Source organism: Phyllobates terribilis, unplaced genomic scaffold (assembly GCF_046119375.1).
Source record: "Phyllobates terribilis strain yellow unplaced genomic scaffold, ASM4611937v1 Scaffold_2__4_contigs__length_985480577, whole genome shotgun sequence".
NCBI lineage: Eukaryota > Metazoa > Chordata > Amphibia > Anura > Dendrobatidae > Phyllobates > Phyllobates terribilis.
The window spans coordinates 655,135,591-655,156,326 of NW_027362762.1; the positions used below are offsets into that span (position 1 = coordinate 655,135,591).

At 40.2% G+C, this 20,736-nt stretch overlaps 1 protein-coding gene across 2 annotated transcripts in view; it reads right to left on the minus strand.

Annotated features, from left to right (window-relative positions):
• ACACA (acetyl-CoA carboxylase alpha) overlaps nt 1-20,736 on the minus strand; it is a 486,736-nt gene that overhangs the window by 314,441 nt on the left and 151,559 nt on the right. For both annotated transcript variants that reach the window (XM_073666704.1, XM_073666703.1), the window contains exon 29: nt 15,608-15,726. In XM_073666704.1, coding sequence (XP_073522805.1) covers nt 15,608-15,726 — 119 coding nt within the window. The remainder of the gene's footprint in view (nt 1-15,607; nt 15,727-20,736) is intronic.

The following is a 20,736-nucleotide window of genomic DNA, read 5'->3' on the forward strand; positions in this document are numbered from 1 at the left end:
CCACTTTTATAAATTTACAGTGTGTGTGTGTGTGTGTGTGTGTGTGTGTGTGTGTGTGTGTGTGTGTGTGTGTGTGTGTGTGTGTGTGTGCGTGCGTGCGTGCGTGCGTGCGTGCGGCGTCCAAAAGTTTTTTTTTTTTTAAGTGTGATTACTTCTGTCTGGTTGTTGTGATGCCATTTTCCTGGTGATTTTAGTAAACCGGAAGCAAATGGTTGTCAGCTATAAGGCCGAAAATTGTGTTCGACATTGTTTTATCCTTTTATGTGTCTGTTTTCAACATTTGCTGGACCAAATGTTTTGCATATTTTGTCAGGGGTAGTCGAACTTTGCCTAAAAATTTTTTGTGTGTGTGTGTGTTTTTAGGTTAAAACATGGCAAAGACAAAGCCAAATATATTACCAGATGTCAGGAAGCTTATTATTCTGAGAGTGAAGTCAGGCAAAAGCTAAAAAGAGGAATTCAACAGTTCTCAGAGTCACATGTCACATATATTAAAGAAAGAAAAAGAAGGTTATGGAACAGCTGACAAACCTAGAAGTGGACGACCATGGAAAACTTCCTCCAGAGTTGATTATTAAGAAAAAATCAGTATCTGAGGTCTATAAAAATGCTGTACAGATTTCACACGAAATGAACGAAGAATATGGGGTCAAAGTGAGTCACCAAACTGTGGTAAGACAGCTAAGAGCAGTAGGGTTGAATGTATGAGTTCCAGTCAAGAAGACTTTCATCTCTGCAAAAAACCGGAAGGTCCGACTTGAATTTACCAAAGAACACAGCCAATGGAAAAAAACAGATTGGTCTAAGGTGTTGTGGTCAGATGAATCCAAGTTCAGTCTGTTTGGTAGTGATGGAAAGCAATATATATACCGCCCAGTTGGAAAAAAAATGATGTAAGGTACCAAACACCTACAGTGAAACATGGTGGTGGTAATGTCATGGTTTGGGGCTGCTTTTCTGCATCTGCCATTGCCCCTCTGCATAGAATTGATGGAAATATGAATGCTACCATGTACAAGGATATAATGGAGAATGTAATGCTGCCACATGGTAAAACTAAAGTAGGCAGGTGATGGAAATTCCAGCAAGACAATGATTCTAAGAACGCATTCAATTTCGTCAAAAATTGGTTAGCAAAGAAAAATGTTCTCCTGTTGAAATGGCCAAGTCAATCACCTGATTTAAACCCTATAGAGCATCTTTGGGACGAGTTAGGGTGACAAGTTGGGGCCCGTATCCATAGCAATAAGGATGAATTGTTTGCAGATTTACAAATGGAATGGAGTAAGACCCCTCAAGATGTCTTGAATACCCTAGTGGCTTCAATGCCCTGTCGGTGTGGTGCAGTAACTAAATCAAGAGGTTATGCTACAAAATACTAAGTTATGGCATTGTAAACAATGAATTACTCTCTATGTTGTGATCTATAAATAGTATATGCCAAACTTTTGGCAGTCCGTTTTCTTTAATTAAATGATCATACCTATATTCAAAAGCATTTTGGTTAAAATTAAGGTCTTGCATGATGACAACTTCATGTACATTCAATTCATCACCAGGGAAATGGCATCACAACAACCAGACAGAAGGAATCACACTAGAAAAAAAAATGCAAAACTTTTGGTCGCTATTGTCTGTGTAAATACACACACAGTGAATTTTTAAATGGTGGTTGAAATGAGAAGTTTCTTGTACAGACTTATAGAACTACATACACTGTATATGTTTAGATACAGTGCCTACAAGTAGTATTCAACCCCCTGCAGATTTAGCTGGTTTGATAAGATGCAAATAAGTTAGAGCCTTCAAACTGCAAACGAGAGTAGGTTTTATGAACAGAAGCATAAATCTTACAAACCAAAAAGTTATGTCGCTCAGTTGAATTTTATTAAATTTTAAACATAAAAGTGTGGGTCAATTATTATACAACCCCTATGTTTAATATTTTGTGGAATAACCCTTGTTTGCAATTACAGCTAATAATCATCTTTTATAAGACCTGATCAGGCCGGCACAGGTCTGTGGAGTTACCTTGGCCCACTCCTCCATGCAGATCTTCTCCAAGTTATCTAGGTTCTTTGGGTGTCTCATGTGGACTTTATTCTTGAGCTCCTTCAACAAGTTTTCAATTGGGTTAAGGTCAGGAGACTGACTAGGCCACTCCAACACCTTGACTTTTTCCCTCTTGAACCAGGCTTTGGTTTTCTTGGCTGTGTGCTTTGGGTCATTGTCTTGTTGGAAGATGAAATTACGACCCATCTTAAGATCCTTGATGGAGGAGCGGAGTTTCTTGGCCAAAATTTCCAGGTAGGCCGTGCTATCCATCTTCCCATGGATGCGGACCAGATGGCCAGGCCCCTTGGCAGAGAAAAAGCCCCACAGCATGATGCTGCCACCACCATGCTTGACTGTAGGGATGGTATTCTTGGGGTCGTATGCAGTGCCATCCAGTCTCCAAACGTCACGTGTGTGGTTGGCACCAAAGATCTCGATCTTGGTCTCATCAGACCATAGAACCTTGAACCAGAGTCTTCCAAGTGATCATGAGCAAACTGTAGACGAGCCTTGACATGACGCTTTGAAAGTAAAGGTACCTTACGGGCTCGTCTGGAACGGAGACCATTGCGGTGGAGTACCTTACTTATGGTATTGACTGAAACCAATGTCCCCACTGCCATGAGATCTTCCCGGAGCTCCTTCCTTGTTGTCCTTGGGTTAGCCTTGACTCTTCGGACAAGCCTGGCCTCGGCACGGGAGGACACTTTCAAAGGCTGTCCTGGCCGTGGAAGGCTAACAGTAGTTCCATAAGCCTTCCACTTACGGATGATGCTCCCAACAGTGGAGACAGGTAGGCCCAACTCCTTGGAAAGGGTTTTGTACCCCTTGCCAGCCTTGTGACCCTCCACGATCTTGTCTCTGATGGCCTTGGAATGCTCCTTTGTCTTTCCCATGTTGACCATGTCTGAGTGCTGTTCACAAGTTTGGGGAGGGTCTTAAATAGTCAGAAAAGGCTGGCAAAAGAGATCTTTAATCCACACATGTGAAGCTCATTATTCTTGGTGCCTGAACTACTTCTTAATACTTTTGGGGGACCAAACAGAATTCTTGTGGTTTGAGGGGTTGAATAATAAATGACACTCTGAATTAACTTTTAACGTTTTTTTAAAAAAAAAAAAAGCAAAATTTGCTGCAGTGCATTTCCCACTTCCAGGCTGATCTACAGTACAAATGTCACAATGCCAAGTTAATTCCGCATGTGTCAACCAGCTAAATCTGCAGGGGGTTGAATACTACTTGTAGGCACTGTATATATAGTGTATATATAACACATACACACAGTGTATTTAGTTCTATAAGTCTGTACAAGAAACTTCTCATTTCAACCACCATTTAAAAATTCACACTAGGGAGCTGCGGGCTGCTCTTTATGTAGTTGCATATTGTAAAAGGTTAAAAGAAGAAAAAAAAAAAAAAAAGACATATTTCAATCAAGAACAACTGGGGTGAAGGAGGCGACGTGATGGAGGAAAACAATTATAGTTAACCGTGATTGGGCCAAAAGAAAACAATTTGCCCAACACTGAAAAAAATCTCCTATTGTCAGCAATCAAAATGGATCAGTGTTCAACTATATATTTTTACACATAGACAATTATTTATAGCTTTTGTTTAAAAAAAGCATGAAAACTTTCAATAAAGTGGTACATCGCTTCTGCAAACATCAGAACCTGAAGTATAATATTTTAGACATTTAAAGGGGTTGGCCACTTTCCTTACAAACCAACGAGCACTTCTATCCAAAAATGGCTGCTGGTGGATTGTCATGTGACCAAAGCGGTACATAAGCCTCCTCCCATAGAAAATCAGCTGGTCCATGTGAGGAGGAGACTGATGGACAGGTCTGGTCACAGCCGCCATTGTGTGGACAGGAGAGCTGTGCAGTGTGAAGAGAGCGGCTAACCTCTGTGCCTTTTTTCTATATACACACATCTGAGATTGATTGGATATTCTCCTTTAAACAATTTGTTGATTTTAGGTAACAATTCTAGTCTAATAATTTGCTTCTACTTTTTTCACAGAAGCCTAAGCTCTGTATTTATTATGCAAAGCTCCCTGAAGATTTAAACAGGCTATTTGTTCATCTATAAGAAATAAAAACTATCACCTTTTCAATCCCCCATTAATCCAGCAAAAATGCTCATGTAATGGCCCCAATTTTTTTTTGGCTACCTACAGTGGCAACTGTGAGCTAAGCCAGTGGAAAGTGCTCTGTCCTGCCCAAATCACTTCCAGCCTCATTTGTGCATCACTTTAAAAGTCGATTTCTCTGCAACAGATCAGAGGTTTTTGTTTAATAATGGTATGTTCTTATAACCTACACGTCATTCTTCCTCTACCAGTAGTTAGCCTATTGTAGGCCTGTTCCAGTTGCACTGACTCCATTAAGTCTGTAACTAAGAAAATAATGCAAATTCTACAAGTAGAATCAACTCCAGACCCTTTATCTCTTTAAAGATGGATGTACTACCTAAATGGTTAATAATGTCATATTACTGTAAAATCCCTTGAATTAAATCCCCATTGATATATTGATGACCTATAAGTAGTATAGGTCATCAATATCAGATTAGTGTGGGGGTCTGACACCCGACAACCCCACCAATCAGCTATTATCTGCTGGGGCAGGTGGAATAGCGTGGCTCTGTATGTTGATTAGCGGCTGCTCCCAGCTATGTGCAGTACCCAGAGCAGCCACTAAGCAATGACCAGAGCCACTCCGTTCTGGCTCCATACATGGCGTACATCTGGCCACTACATGTGTATGTTCAGAACAGGACTTCTACAAATATCTGGAACCTATTATTACAGTAGCTGTTTTTTAATGTGAACCCTGCGATAAACATTACTTAGAGCTTGACACATCTTTTGACTTTACATTCAAGCAAGGTATCTATTCCCACTAGCAGACATGATCAAAACAGAAATCCTATAAAAGGTGGAAATTGATATTAATTATTTCATCAATTTGTTCTTTATTCCTCTCATGATCTCAAAATATCAAGTTGGAATTACTCATTTATCTGGTATGAAGCAACCTATGTAAAATTCATCTGTACTCCCTGCAAAACAATACCCATTGCCGACTGCCCTAAAGAAAAAAGAAAAGAAACTGTTGGCTAAATGGTGCTGAGAAGAGGAAAAAAAGAAGATCATTATGAAGAAATTGCATTAAAATAAGATTGCATTTTTTTTAAAGAGTGCAGAGAGTAGGGAGAGCAGATGGACCCAGCTGTGTGTCCTATTCCAATTTTGATTACTTTCCTTGAGTCTGCAGCTCATTTATTCATTGCAGACTCACCCCATCCTAAAAAACGCTACACTAAAATTAATGGACTGCTGCTCAGCTAAGAAAACTCCGCTGGTAGAATAAGCCTGGCGACGAATACGTAGAGAACATTCTTAGGGAAGAGAATATTTCCAGCAAAAAGAAATGATGGAGAATTTTATGAAAGAAGAAAGCTGGTACAATATCTGAAGACGACGTTCTGTTCATCTCTTCTATAAACCTCACAATCGATACTCTTTACGACAGATTCATTACAGCATATATACGTCTAGCCGAATACAAAATAAGATCATTTTATTCATATTTTAAACTAAAATCGGAAATATTTCCTGGTTAGGCCTCATTCGGATGTCTGACACTTCACATGTTCCATCTGATGTTTTCACAGATAGTACATACCTATTACAGTATATGGGCATGAATTGGTGGGGGAAGCTCTGGTGAAAAGCTTGTGGTCAAAACAGACACACGGACCAAAAACGGATGAAAATCATACAAAATAAATATATACCCAACCATACAACTTCTGCTAAACAAAGGACACTTCGCTAAGATCTGAAGCAGCCATGTATTGCTCTGAGTTAAATCATTTCAAGCACGCCAGTGATCTGCATCTCAGAACCTTTTCTTAAAATGTTCAAGTCATCCCTCCTCCTAACTTTAGATTTAATATGTTAATATGTCTCATCCAATTTCTGCAGAGTACACGATTCATATAATAATATTTTGAATGATTATTGTATGGCGGGTATGCTAAACAAATTATACTACATCAAAATAATATTTAACTTTGTTATGTCAATGAAACAATTCAGAAGAAGGTCACTGTGATCAGTTTATAAAGACTGTTCTATGTGAAACGGAGGTGGACATTTCCAACAAACAGTACTCTTACCAGGTTCTGACTATAACCCAAACTGATGCTTTTCAATATTTAACCACAGCGAAACACTGCCATCTAGTGCACTCGTCACAGCTGTACAGCATAACAAATTCTCATTCTAATTGTACAAAGGTCGTCAGCCAGAACTCAATAACATATCTAAAATATATGCAGTATATGTGCAAATTAGCTGCTGAAATATTTTTTTAATGCCTAATGATGAGATATTTTGTGTTGCCAATAAGTTTTGACATAAACCCTTCTTCATACAGCGGCCACCCATAGCCATATCTTCATCTGCTCTTTGGTCACCACTGCCCATGTTTCTCTGGATGGTGGTCAATTTTTATCAAGGGAACAAACGTGTTTGCCGAAAATAAATCTGTCAGCAGGATTTTACCTCTGAAAGTCTTTATATATGCATGTAGCTCTTTCAAAGATTAATCTAGCATTACCTTTACATGACCATGTACAAATCTAGCATTACCTTTACATGACCATGTACCAATCTAGCATTACCTTTACATGACCATGTACAAATCTAGCAATACCTTTACATGGCCATGTACCAATCTAGCATTACCTTTACATGACCATGTACAAATCTAGCAATACCTTTACATGGCCATGTACCAATCTAGCAATACCTTTACATGGCCATGTACCAATCTAGCATTACCTTTACATGGCCATGTACCAATCTAGCATTACCTTTACATGGCCATGTACCAATCTAGCAATACCTTGACATGGCCATGTACCAATCTAACAATACTTTTACATGACCATGTACAAATCTAGCAATACCTTTACATGGCCATGTACCAATTTAGCAATACCTTTACATGGCCATGCACCAATCTAGCAATACCTTTACATGGCCATGTACCAATCTAGCAATACCTTTACATGGCCATGTACCAATCTAGCAATACCTTTACATGGCCATGTACCAATCTAGCAATACCTTTACATGGCCATGTACCAATCTAGCAATACCTTTACATGGTAATGTACCAATCTAGCAATACCTTTACATGGCCATGTACCAATCTAGCAATACCTTTACATGGCCATGTACCAATCTAGCAATACCTTTACATGACCATGTGCAAATCTAGCAATACCTTTACATGGTAATGTACCAATCTAGCAATACCTTTACATGGCCATGTACCAATCTAGCAATACCTTTACATGGCCATGTACCAATCTAGCAATACCTTTACATGGCCATGTACCAATCTAGCAATACCTTTACATGACCATGTACCAATCTAGCAATACCTTTACATGACCATGTACAAATCTAGCAATACCTTTACATGGCCATGTACAAATCTAGCAATACCTTTACATGGCCATGTGCAAATCTAGCAATACCTTTACATGGCCATGTGCAAATCTAGCAATACCTTTACATGGCCATGTACCAATCTAGCAATACCTTTACATGGCCATGTACAAATCTAGCAATACCTTGACATGGCCATGTACCAATCTAACAATACCTTTACATGGCCATGTACAAATCTAGCAATACTTTTACATGACCATGTACAAATCTAGCAATACCTTTACATGGCCATGTACCAATCTAGCAATACCTTTACATGGCCATGCACCAATCTAGCAATACCTTTACATGGCCATGTACCAATCTAGCAATACCTTTACATGGCCATGTACCAATCTAGCAATACCTTTACATGGCCATGTACCAATCTAGCAATACCTTTACATGGCCATGTACCAATCTAGCAATACCTTTACATGGCCATGTACCAATCTAGCAATACCTTTACATGGCCATGTACCAATCTAGCAATACCTTTACATGGCCATGTACCAATCTAGCAATACCTTTACATGGCCATGTACCAATCTAGCAATACCTTTACATGGCCATGTACCAATCTAGCAATACCTTTACATGACCATGTACCAATCTAGCAATACCTTTACATGGCCATGTACCAATCTAGCAATACCTTTACATGGCCATGTACAAATCTAGCAATACCTTTACATGGCCATGTGCAAATCTAGCAATACCTTTACATGGCCATGTGCAAATCTAGCAATACCTTTACATGGCCATGTACCAATCTAGCAATACCTTTACATGGCCATGTACCAATCTAGCAATACCTTTACATGGCCATGTACCAATCTAGCAATACCTTTACATGGCCATGTACCAATCTAGCAATACCTTTACATGGCCATGTACCAATCTAGCAATACCTTTACATGGCCATGTACCAATCTAGCAATACCTTTACATGGCCATGTACCAATCTAGCAATACCTTTACATGGCCATGTACCAATCTAGCAATACCTTTACATGGCCATGTACCAATCTAGCAATACCTTTACATGGCCATGTACCAATCTAGCAATACCTTTACATGGCCATGTACAAATCTAGCAATACCTTGACATGGCCATGTACCAATCTAACAATACCTTTACATGGCCATGTACAAATCTAGCAATACTTTTACATGACCATGTACAAATCTAGCAATACCTTTACATGGCCATGTACCAATCTAGCAATACCTTTACATGGCCATGCACCAATCTAGCAATACCTTTACATGGCCATGTACCAATCTAGCAATACCTTTACATGGCCATGTACCAATCTAGCAATACCTTTACATGGCCATGTACCAATCTAGCAATACCTTTACATGGCCATGTACCAATCTAGCAATACCTTTACATGGCCATGTACCAATCTAGCAATACCTTTACATGGCCATGTACCAATCTAGCAATACCTTTACATGGCCATGCACCAATCTAGCAATACCTTTACATGGCCATGTACCAATCTAGCAATACCTTTACATGGCCATGTACAAATCTAGCAATACCTTTACATGACCATGTACAAATCTAGCAATACCTTTACATGACCATGTACCAATCTAGCAATACCTTTACATGGCCATGTATGTGAATTGATCCAGAAATGAGGCCGAGAAACTATGGTAGATCCGAAGCTTCTCGTCACTCCAGCCCTATTCCCCGCCCAGCATCACCTCTTCCTGATCATTTAGCAAATATAATTAATTATAAGGTTTTGTAAACATATTGGTCACAGTAAGTAAGGTCACAGATAAGAATTTATCAGGACTAACCCCTTAAGGACGGCGCCAATTATGTACTCAATGACCAAGCCAAATTTTACAATTCTGACCACTAGTAATATGAGGTAATAGCTCTGGAACGCTTCAACGGATCCCCCTGATTTTGAGATTGTTTTTTCGTGACATATTGTACTTCATGCTAGTGGTAAAATTTCTTCGATATGACTTTATTTGTGAAAAAAAAGGAAATTTGACGAACATTTTGCAATTTTCAAACTTTGAATTTTTATGCCCTTAAATCAGAGAGATATGTCACACAAAAAAGTCAATAAATAACATTTCCCACATGTCTACTTCACATCAGCACAATTTTGGAACCAAAATTTTTTTTTGCTAGGAAGTTCTAAGGGTTAAATGTTGACCAGCTTTTTCTCATTTTTCCAACAAAATTTACAAAATCATTTTTTTAGGAACCACATCACATTTGAAGTGACTTTGAGGGGTCTACATGACATAACATACCCAAAAGTGACACCATTATAAAAACTGTACCCCTTGAGGTGCTCAAAACCACATTCAAGAAGTTTATTAACCCTTCACGTGCTTCACAGGAACTGAAACAACGTGGAAGGAAAAAAATGAACATTTAATTTTTTTCACACACATTTTACTAAAGGCCACAAATTTTTAATTTTCTCAAGGGTAACAAGAGAAAATGGGCCACAAAATTTGTTGTGCAATTTCTCCTGAGCACGCCGATACCCCATATGTGGGGGAAAACCGCTGTTTGGGCACACGACAGGGTTCGGAAGGGAAGGAGCGCCATTTGACATTTTGAATGTAAAATTTGCTTGAATAATTAGAGGACACAATGTTGCGTTTGGGGAGCCCCTGATGTGCCTAAACAGTGGAAACCCCACAAGTGACACCATTTTGGAAACTAGACCCCTCAAGGATTTTATCAAGGGGTATAGTGAACATTTTGAACCCAGAGGTACGACACAGAATTTGATAACATTAGGTCATCATATTGAATAAGTTGTCAATAGTCTTGAGCGCAAGTACTCGCTACTTGAGTTTGTATCGTGTACTCAGGTATGCACCAAGTATCGCGGGTACTCGAGTCCCTGCCCCACATTTCAGGGGTTGTTAGACACCCAAAAAAAACATACGGGGATCGCTCATGTATGGCAGGCAATCCCCGCATGTTTTTTTTGGCTGTGTAACAACCACGAAACATGCAGGGCGAGGACTTGAGCATGACACTCGAGCACCCAATGCAAACTTAAGTAGCGAGCACTTGCGCTCAACACTGGTCACCATATTGTCATCATTTTATTTCTTTACTTTTGAAAAGCTTCCAACCCTAACCCTAATAGTAACCGTAACCCTAATCCTGGGCTAACCCTAAGCTAACCCTAGCACTAAGCTAACCCTAAGCCTGGGCTAAACCTAACCCTAGGCTAACACTAATCCAAAGCTAACCCTAGGCTAACACTAACCCTAAGCTAACCCTAGGCTAACCCTAACCCTAAGTTAACCCTAGGCTAACTCTCACCCTAACTCTCACCCTAACTCTCACCCTAACTCTCACCCTAACTCTCACCCTAACTCTCACCCTAACTCTAACCCTAACTCTAACCCTAACTCTAACCCTAACCCTAACTCTAACTCTAACTCTAACTCTAACCCTAACTCTAACCCTAACTCTAACCCTAACCCTAACCCTAACTCTAACCCTAACTCTAACCCTAACTCTAACCCTAACTCTAACCCTAACTCTAACCCTAACTCTAACCCTAACTCTAACTCTAACTCTAACCCTAACTCTAACCCTAACTCTAACCCTAACCCTAACTCTAACCCTAACTCTAACTCTAACCCTAACTCTAACCCTAACTCTAACCCTAACTCTAACCCTAACTCTAACCCTAACTCTAACCCTAACTCTAACCCTAACTCTAACCCTAACTCTAACCCTAACTCTAACCCTAACTCTAACCCTAACCCTAACCCTAACCCTAACTCTAACCCTAACTCTAACCCTAACTCTAACCCTAACCCTAACCCTAACTCTAACCCTAACTCTAACCCTAACTCTAACTCTAACCCTAACTCTAACCCTAACCCTAACCCTAACTCTAACCCTAACCCTAACCCTAACTCTAACCCTAACTCTAACCCTAACCCTAACCCTAACCCTAACTCTAACTCTAACCCTAACTCTAACCCTAACTCTAACCCTAACCCTAACCCTAACCCTAACTCTAACCCTAACCCTAACTCTAACCCTAACCCTAACCCTAACCCTAACTCTAACCCTAACTCTAACCCTAACCCTAACTCTAACCCTAACTCTAACCCTAACTCTAACCCTAACCCTAACTCTAACCCTAACTCTAACCCTAACTCTAACCCTAACTCTAACCCTAAATATATCTTTTTTATTTTATAATTTTTTATTTAGCTAAGTGGGGTACAAGAGGGGGTTTGCTTTATTTTTTTTTTATTTTGATCACTGTGATATGGTTTATCACAGTGATCAAAATGAACCAATAGGGAAATTTCCCTGTTGTTGCCAGGCAGATCTATATCCACTGCTGCTAAACATTTTATTTTTAATCACCATCGAAAGGTTTCTTCCTTTCAAGCATTTGGCATTGTAAAGGTTAATAGACCAGCACATGGAGGTGACATAAGGAGACGCCTATTAACAAGAGAAGCCTTTTGGATTTTTAATCTTGGCTCCAGATCTCCGGATGATTTCTCTGTGCAGATTTAAACTATATATCACTATTGAAATGTCTGAATTTAATCATTTATTATCATATACTGTATATTTATACCATTTTCCTGTTGGACTTTGTAACTATTTCTGTTTTAATAACAATTAATAATAATTTTTATTTTTATAGTGGCAACACATTCCGCAGCACTTTACAATATTAGAGGGGACTCGTCCCCTCTAAATTCACATCTATGTTTTTACTATGACGACTTATGCCATCACATGCTCCTAGTATTCTGTTTTGATTCGTTCACCGGTATATTTAGGGTTGCTGGGAAAATTTTCCCACTGAGATTTGATAAAGAATGCCAGATAGCATTTGAAACGCGTAGCTTTTCTCTTTTTTTCCTCCATGTATTTTTTTGGAATTAATTTTTAAATGTTACAATAAAGTGGATTATTCACCCAGGAGCATTACTTTTTCTTTTTTTCAAACAGAAAAGAAGTCCAATTAGAAAGAATATATATGATCAGCATGTTTTAACTCTTCAAGAACCTATAGGAGATTTCACTTTTCTACTTTTCCCATTTTGTGCATGAATACTGGAATATTATCAATCTGATTACTTGAGTTTATCCAAAGCATAATTCCGATTGTTACTTGAAAGCAGGTTATTTATCTTGAACTAATCCAGAATTGAAGCCTGAATCATGATCTAGACACATTCACAAATCTGCCAGCATTAGGGCGATCATTTCCCAGAATTCTTTGCTGGCTAAACAGTTTCTTCTGGCGATCTGCATCCTGGAAAAGGCTGAGCAGCACTGAGAAGCAGAGAGTTGTCCCACTGCATTCTCAAAGCTCAGCCTGGCTGATATGCAGCCGTCAGTGTGCCTAATAACAACAGGGAGAGCTATAATGCTCAGAATCAAAACAGTAAGCCAAGATTAGTACAAGATAAGAAACAATATCTAGCTTCTTATGTAGATGCAGAAGTCAGATCATTATCTGACTTTTACTACTGTGTTACAGTTTACGCACATTCCCTTCAATCCCTATAATGGACCCTCAAGGTCCGGAAATATAAACCTGCAGTAGAGAAGATTTTAACTATTATTTTACTAATAAAGTCCATTCATGGATAAAATCCAAAGCTTCAAGTATAATTTATTATTACAGAGATCCACAATACTGTCCAATGTAACCATAATAAGTGTGACTTACTTTCATGAGGAGCCCCATGCTCAATCAGCTACACGTTTTATTTCTACTATTGTGAAAAACAATGATACATTTTTCCAAACCCAATCATGATCCCGAAAATTAATTAATGTCTTCCTCAGAATACTCTATGGCAGAAGGATGCCAAGTAGCATCCAGGAATTGAGGGCAGTTTGTGTTCATGTGTACGCAGCCATTACCCATATCGGGTGGTCCTAGTGAAGGACCAATTACAGCAGCTGAGGGTAACATATTAGCCTCTTTCCTCAAACAGAAAAGCATTGGAGCACTGCTTTAGCTAATGCAGAGATGTGGCTTTCACATGAGCAGCCAATATGACCACCAGTAATTATGACGCTTCAGATTTACTGTCCGAGAGGTGGAAAGGGCACAATTTGTGTCTACGATGAATATATGTATGTATATATTTATGCTAGGCATACAGGCACCAAGTCTGCACTGTTTGATAAATGACTGTCTTATGTATATGAATCGGAGCCGTTTACTACGTGTACAGATTATTATTGCATAATAGCAAAGGGGAAACACGAAGCCATCAAGAAAGAGGCACACAAAAGTCATTAAGGGGCTAATCATTATCAGCCACTCTACGGCCATCAAGAGTGCCGCCATTGGAAGTGCTCCAATAATCACTCTCATTGTGCACATCACAGCTAGGGAAGAAGGAGAAGTATGAAATAAGGTACATCTGCTCAACCATAGCCACTTTTAAAACGCTCTGTGCTTCTTTATCAGCAGCACTTTATGATATTTTGGGGAGATAAGTATGGTGTAGGAAAATTCTTGTAGGTTTTAAAATAATTCCAGATCTTTTTCCGGGCTGTAATTATATTTAATAGTTCTGTAAATACTACAGTCTGCCAATCAGATCATACAAAGGTTTGACTTGCCGGAAAACAACAGATAAGGGCCCCGATTCATTCATTATTAATGATGGGCGTGCAGGAATAACATGTGCCTAATTCATTAATTGGCACACTTAATGAATTAGACACATCTTATCACTGGCATGTGCCTCCATTCGCCTCACCAGACATGTAACTCCAGTCAGGAACTGGAGTACTTTTCTGGTGTAAACTACACCACTAAAGTGTCATAACTTTTGAAAACTTTCTTGGGCCGGCTGCGCCACGCCCTGTTCAGCCCACTTTTGCAGATCTGCTCGGGACTGGTGTGAAAGTGCAAAAAGTCGAAAAAGGTTGGTGCAACTCAAATTTGAGAAAATATTTTGCAGTGTTTTTTCAAGGTGTTATATATCAGAACTCTGGAAAAAATACTTTGATGAATTGGGTCCAAACTATATTCAAACAAGCCCAATGTAATTTTGCATTGATGTTTACAGTGCAGTACTTCAGCAGGTTTGCAATGTAGTTTTTGGCCACACATCTTCTACAGGTGAAAAAAGTGTTTTCAACTTGTTTCACCTATAGAAGTCAAGCAGGATATTTATCTACTAGCTACAAACAATGTCTCTTAGGGCTTGTGCACACGACCGTAAAAATCAGACGAGTGCTATCAGCACTCATCTGCATGTTAGCTGTAGTCCCCATGTTATTCTATGGGGCTATGTTACATTTTTCCTAGGACTGAGTTGTTCAGAGGGAAAAAATTGCAGCTTGCACAATTCGCCTCAGATAATCGGATGGCACTTGCCTACCCATGTCTACGGATCAGTGGAAAATGTCAGACCGCACTTGGATGACATCTGAATGCGGTCCGATTTTCATAAACAGACTGAATGAAAAAGATGGAGAAACTTTTTCTTTTTTTAATTCTCCTCATCAGAGAAAATCTTACGACATTCTGATCATCTACAGAGTGCTACTTTATTTGTTAGATGGATACTCTTAGTACGCACCTGTCCACACCTGTTTTCTATTTTGGAAAGGACGGTCAGTCTTTTGATATTTGTATACATTCTGATCACCTTCTGATTAAACTCTGACCAGATTGTGATTATTATAATCAGACGGATTTTCTCAGATGAGAGAAAAACGATTGTGTGACCCTAGCCTTACTCTGAAGAGCCCAGCACATTCATGCTTTAGTGGTGGAGCAACAGGGACATCAAACACTTCATCCCCATGACAAGCGACAGATTATCAGGAGAAGACCTCTTATAATAAGTAAACTGGGTAAAGTGACCAACCTTGCCATCAGTTGACTAAATCTCAGTTACCAGAAAATGTGCATATGAAATTTGACAACAATTTAGGATAATACCTGATGAAAACTATACCACCAACACAGACGTGAAGCGATGTTAATATTTTTAGAGTCTTCTTATATGGGGAAGCACTAACCTGTTTGGATGGGATGTCGGTAACATAAACTGAAATTCAACTACACAGGTGTTGTCCTTCAGCTGCCGATGCTGTACGCTATTCAGCTCATAGGCAATGTATGCTCGCCGTACATACACCTGAAAGACAAAAGAACGATTGTATAAAACAAAATGACAGAAGGCTGAGGATCCCCAGCAAGGTGCCAAGGCTGAGACCAGGGATCAGATGGCAAGAGTGGTTATAAGCTGCACAGCGCATACAAATAAATCACAAACTGTATCACTTAGCACGTGGTTCGGAGCTGCACAGAACATTACATGTACAAGCCCCCAAAGTGTGCACAAAGCTCTGCGAAAATTAGACTTTTTAAAGCGGAATCTGTCAGTAGGATTCACCCTCCTAAGCCGTCTATATGGGCATGTAGGTCATAGGACGCTGAATAACATGATACCTTGATATCTGAGATCTGATGTCTTACTCAAGAGTAATCCGCGTTTTTCCTCAATATGTAAATAAGCCATTATGATCTATGGACCGGACACTGATCTGCATGTGTCTCCACCACCACAGCTTATTTTAAATGAAAGAGGGTGTTACCAAATTGAGACATAAAGTGACTGACAGTCTGCTCTCCTGATCTACATGTCTTACAATGGTAACTCCCCCTTTCATTTAAAAAAAATAGCTCTAGGCGCGGATTCTCAGGCAGATCAGTGTCCGGCCCATAGATCATAACAGCTCATTTACATATAAGGAAAACATGGATTTCTGTGGAATAAGACATCGGATCACAGATATCAAGGTATCATGTTATTCAGCTTCCTATCACCTACATGCCGATATAGATGGTCTAGGAGGGTGGATCCTATTGACAGACTCGCAGCAAACCCCAAAAATATTCCACCATGACTAACAAGAGTGTTTACGATAAAAATGTTCTATACTTATTTCACCTGCATACTCTGCCTCTTTGCTCAGGAGCACTTACGCTAGATACTTCTACTATACATACAAGGAGCAATGTAACTATTTCGACTATATAGATATGTTCACGCATGCCAGAAATTTCGGTGACTGAGAATATATCTCATACATCATAATATGGCTTTTTCAGCAGAGGGTTCATACTGTACATTTTTACAAGCTCCACAGAGGATCTATAGATGACATAAAAATAAACAGACAACCATGTGTTAGGACAGCCATCTTACAATTTCACGCTAGCCATTTAACCAAATAGACTCGCACTCCCTGTTCTCTTTAGCAGCCACATGGACATAGCATCAACAGACTGGTTCTAACTCATTGACGTCTACAGAAATATTTTATGGCCAGGCTCTGTATGGACAAAGTCCAGAGGAAAGGTGGGGGTGACAACCCCTATTGCGAATTATGGATTCAGAATTATTTACTGTATATAGAGGTGTTACCTTTCAATGACATCCTGTATGTGACGACGGGTTTCCGTTTATGATTTTTTAAAGCCTAACAGCGGAAAAAGCAGCAATCAGCAGCCCAATAGGAAATGAATGGAGCTGCAGTGGAGCATGCGCTCCATTCTACGGGGGATAAAGGCACCCATTATGCCAATCAGTGTGAGTCTGACGGTCAGAACCCCACCGATCAACAAATCATTACCTATCCTGTGCATATCTGATAAAGGGGTGTCTGGTGATAACAAGTTATGACTTGTTTTCAATGATTGTTAGAATTTACACTTTGACATGCAATCATACCAATTACTGGCAGATGCTTATGAAAGAAATACTACAAAAATCCCTTGTTGTTAAAAATTGATTGTATGTCAGTTAAAATGCATCATTACCATTTGTGAAGTTGTATAGTGTTCATCATGCAAATTTTCTAAATGTACAGTATTTTTATTAAAGGGTAACTGCTTTCAAGTAACTATTCAGAATAAGGTGTCCTGTGTATGTACATGAGGAATAACCAGGGCTATGTAGTCTGTGTCCATTTTGGTGGAGCACAGCACAGAGATGGCATTGCCCGCTCTTCATTCACTTTTTAGCTAACATACAGTACAGACCAAAAGTTTGGACACACCTTCTCATTTAAAGATTTTTCTGTATTTTCATGACTATGAAAATTGTACATTCACACTGAAGGCATCAAAACTATGAATTAACACATGTGGAATTATATACTTAACAAAAAAGTGTGAAACAACTGAAAATATGTCTTATATTCTAGGTTCTTCAAAGTAGTCACCTTTTGCTTTGAGGACTGCTTTGCACACTCTTGGCATTCTCTTGATGAGCTTCAAGAGGTAGTCACCGGAAATGGTTTTCACTTCACAGGTGTGCCCTGTCAGGTTTAATAAGTGGGATTTCTTGTTTCATAAATGGGGTTGGGACCATCAGATGTGTTGTGCAGAAGTCTGGTGGATACACAGCTGATAGTCCTACTGAATAAGACTGTTAGAATTTGTATTATGGCAAGAAAAAAGCAGCTAAGTAAACAAAAACGAGTGGCCATCATTACTTTAAGAAATGAAGGTCAGTCAGTCCGAAAAATTGGGCAAACTTTGAATGTGTCCCCAAGTGCAGTTGCAAAAACCATTAAGTGCTACAAAGAAACTGGCTCACATAGAAAGGAAGACCAAGAGTCACCTTTGCTTCTGAGGATAAGTTTATCCGATTCACCAGCCTCAGAAATCACAGGTTAACAGCAGCTCAGATTAGAGACCAGGTCAATGCCATACAGACTTCTAGCAGCAGACACATCTATTCAACAACTGTTAAGAGGAGACTTTGTGCAGCAGGCCTTCATGGTAAAATAGCTGCTAGGAAACCACTGCTAAGGACAGGCAACAAGCAGAAGAGACTTGTTTGGGCTAAAGAACACAAGGAATGGACATTAGATTAGTGGAAATCTGTGTCTTGGTCTGATGAGTCCAAATTTGAGATCTTTGGTTCCAACCACCGTGTCTTTGTGCGACGCAGAAAAGGTGAACGGATGGACTCTACATGCCTGGTTCCCACCGTGAAGCATGGAGGAGGAGGTGTGATGGTGTGGGGGTGCTTTGCTGGTGACACTGTTGGGGATTTATTCAAAATTGAAGGCATACTGAACCAGCATGGCTACCACAGCATCTTGCATCGGCATGCTATTCCATCCGGTTTGCGTTTAGTTGGACCATCATTTATTTTTCAACAGGACAATGACCCCAAACACACCTCCAGGCTGTGTAAGGGCTATTTGACCAAGACGGAGAGTGATGGGGTGCTACGCCAGATGACCTGGCCTCCAGTCACCAGACCTGAACCCAATTGAGATGGTTTGGGGTGAGCTGGATCGCAGAGTGAAGGCAAAAGGGCCAACAAGCGCTAAGCATCTCTGGGAACTCAAGATTGTTGGAAGACCATTTCCGGTGACTACCTCTTGAAGCTCATCAAGAGAATGCCAAGAGTGTGCAAAGCAGTCATCAAAGCAAAAGGTGGCTACTTTGAAGAACCTAGAATATAAGACATATTTTCAGTTGTTTCACACTTTTTTGTAAAGTATATAATTCCACATGTGTTAATTCATAATTTTGATGCCTTCAGTGTGAATGTACAATTTTCAAAGTCATGAAAATACAGAAAAATCTCTAAATGAGGTGTGTCCAAACTTTTGGTCTGTACTGTACATTACAAAGTTTCTTAGAATAGCCCGTACTTTTGATTTATGTAAAGTATGTTGAAAGTCCAGCTCAGTTTTAATCTAAGTGTTTCCAACGACTATCTATCGAGCTATCCATCCTTCTGGTCCTGCAGCAGGCATCATCCAGAAGGAAGTAAAGGGTACGGTATTGCAGACCCCTCTCACTAGGATTAAACAATTTTTGCCTAAGAGTAAATAAAGCTAATAAAGCGCATAGAGTCTTATATTTTTTTTTCTAGAGTACAATCTGTAATTTACATACAGAGACACATATCCTAAAAGGTATTTAGGAAATAAAACTAATAACATCTGGCCACTATGATTGCTGCACAAGATATTGGCAATATAGAAAAGGGAAGAGGAACCAAAAGGAAAAGTATCCTGTTAATTATAGCAATAACGATCACTGCCGTTTTATCACTAAGGCTCCATCCTCCAAGTACAGAGCTAAGAAATAGCACTAGTGATCTACTGAATACCGTATTTTTTGGACCATAAGACGCACTTGTTTCCTCCAAAATTTTGGAGGAAAATGGGGGGTGCGTCTTATGGTCCGAATGTTGGGGGGGGGGGGTATATTTATGTGTTGTGTGGGGGGAGCGGTATTGGTGGAGGAGCGGGGCACAGGAGGCAGCAGCCGCCCGCTGCAGCCTACACTGTCCCTGCTGCTAAAGAAAATGAATATTCACTGCTCCCCACGCCCAAGGGGCGTGGGGAGCACTGAATATTCATGCTCCTTAATAGCGGTATACAGTGTAGCTGCTGCTGCTGCCGGCTATCTCCTGTGCCTGCTGTTAAAGGCATGAATATTCAACCTCTCTCCACGCCCATGGGCATGGGGAGGGGGTGAATATTCATGCCCTTTAATGAGCGGGCACAGGAGATAGCCGGCAGCAGCAGCAGCGTGGCTCCGCTGTGTGCCGGCTATGAAGGAGAGTGAAGTCACTGCTCCCCGCGCACACAGACCCGGCGTGGGGAGCAGTGACTTCCGGCAGCTGATCTCTCCTTGTGAGCCGCGCATGGCAGTGACGTCATGCGCGGCTCACATGGAGAGATCAGTGCAGGCAGACCGGACGCAGCGCTGGAGGAGAGAGAAGAAAGGTGAGTAGGAGTGTTTATTTTTTTTTTAATGTGCAGCCTGATGGGGATTAGGGGTGCCATGCATACCAGGACAGGGATTAGGGGTGCCATGCATACCAGGACAGGAATGATGGGTGCCATGCATATCAGGATAGGTATGAGGGGTGCCATGCATACCAGGATAAGGATGAGGGGTGCCATGGATACCAGGATGGAGGGATGCCAGGCATACCAGGATGGGGATGGGGACCACACATAAAAGGAAGGGGGGGCAGCATATATACCAGGATGGGGGATATTGTCAGAATTGGGGGACATTACCCTATACCAGTGTCAGCAGAAGACCCCCTCCCTCTTAAAAGTGCATCATGACCACATTTTTTGCTTAAATTTTTATTTTTTTA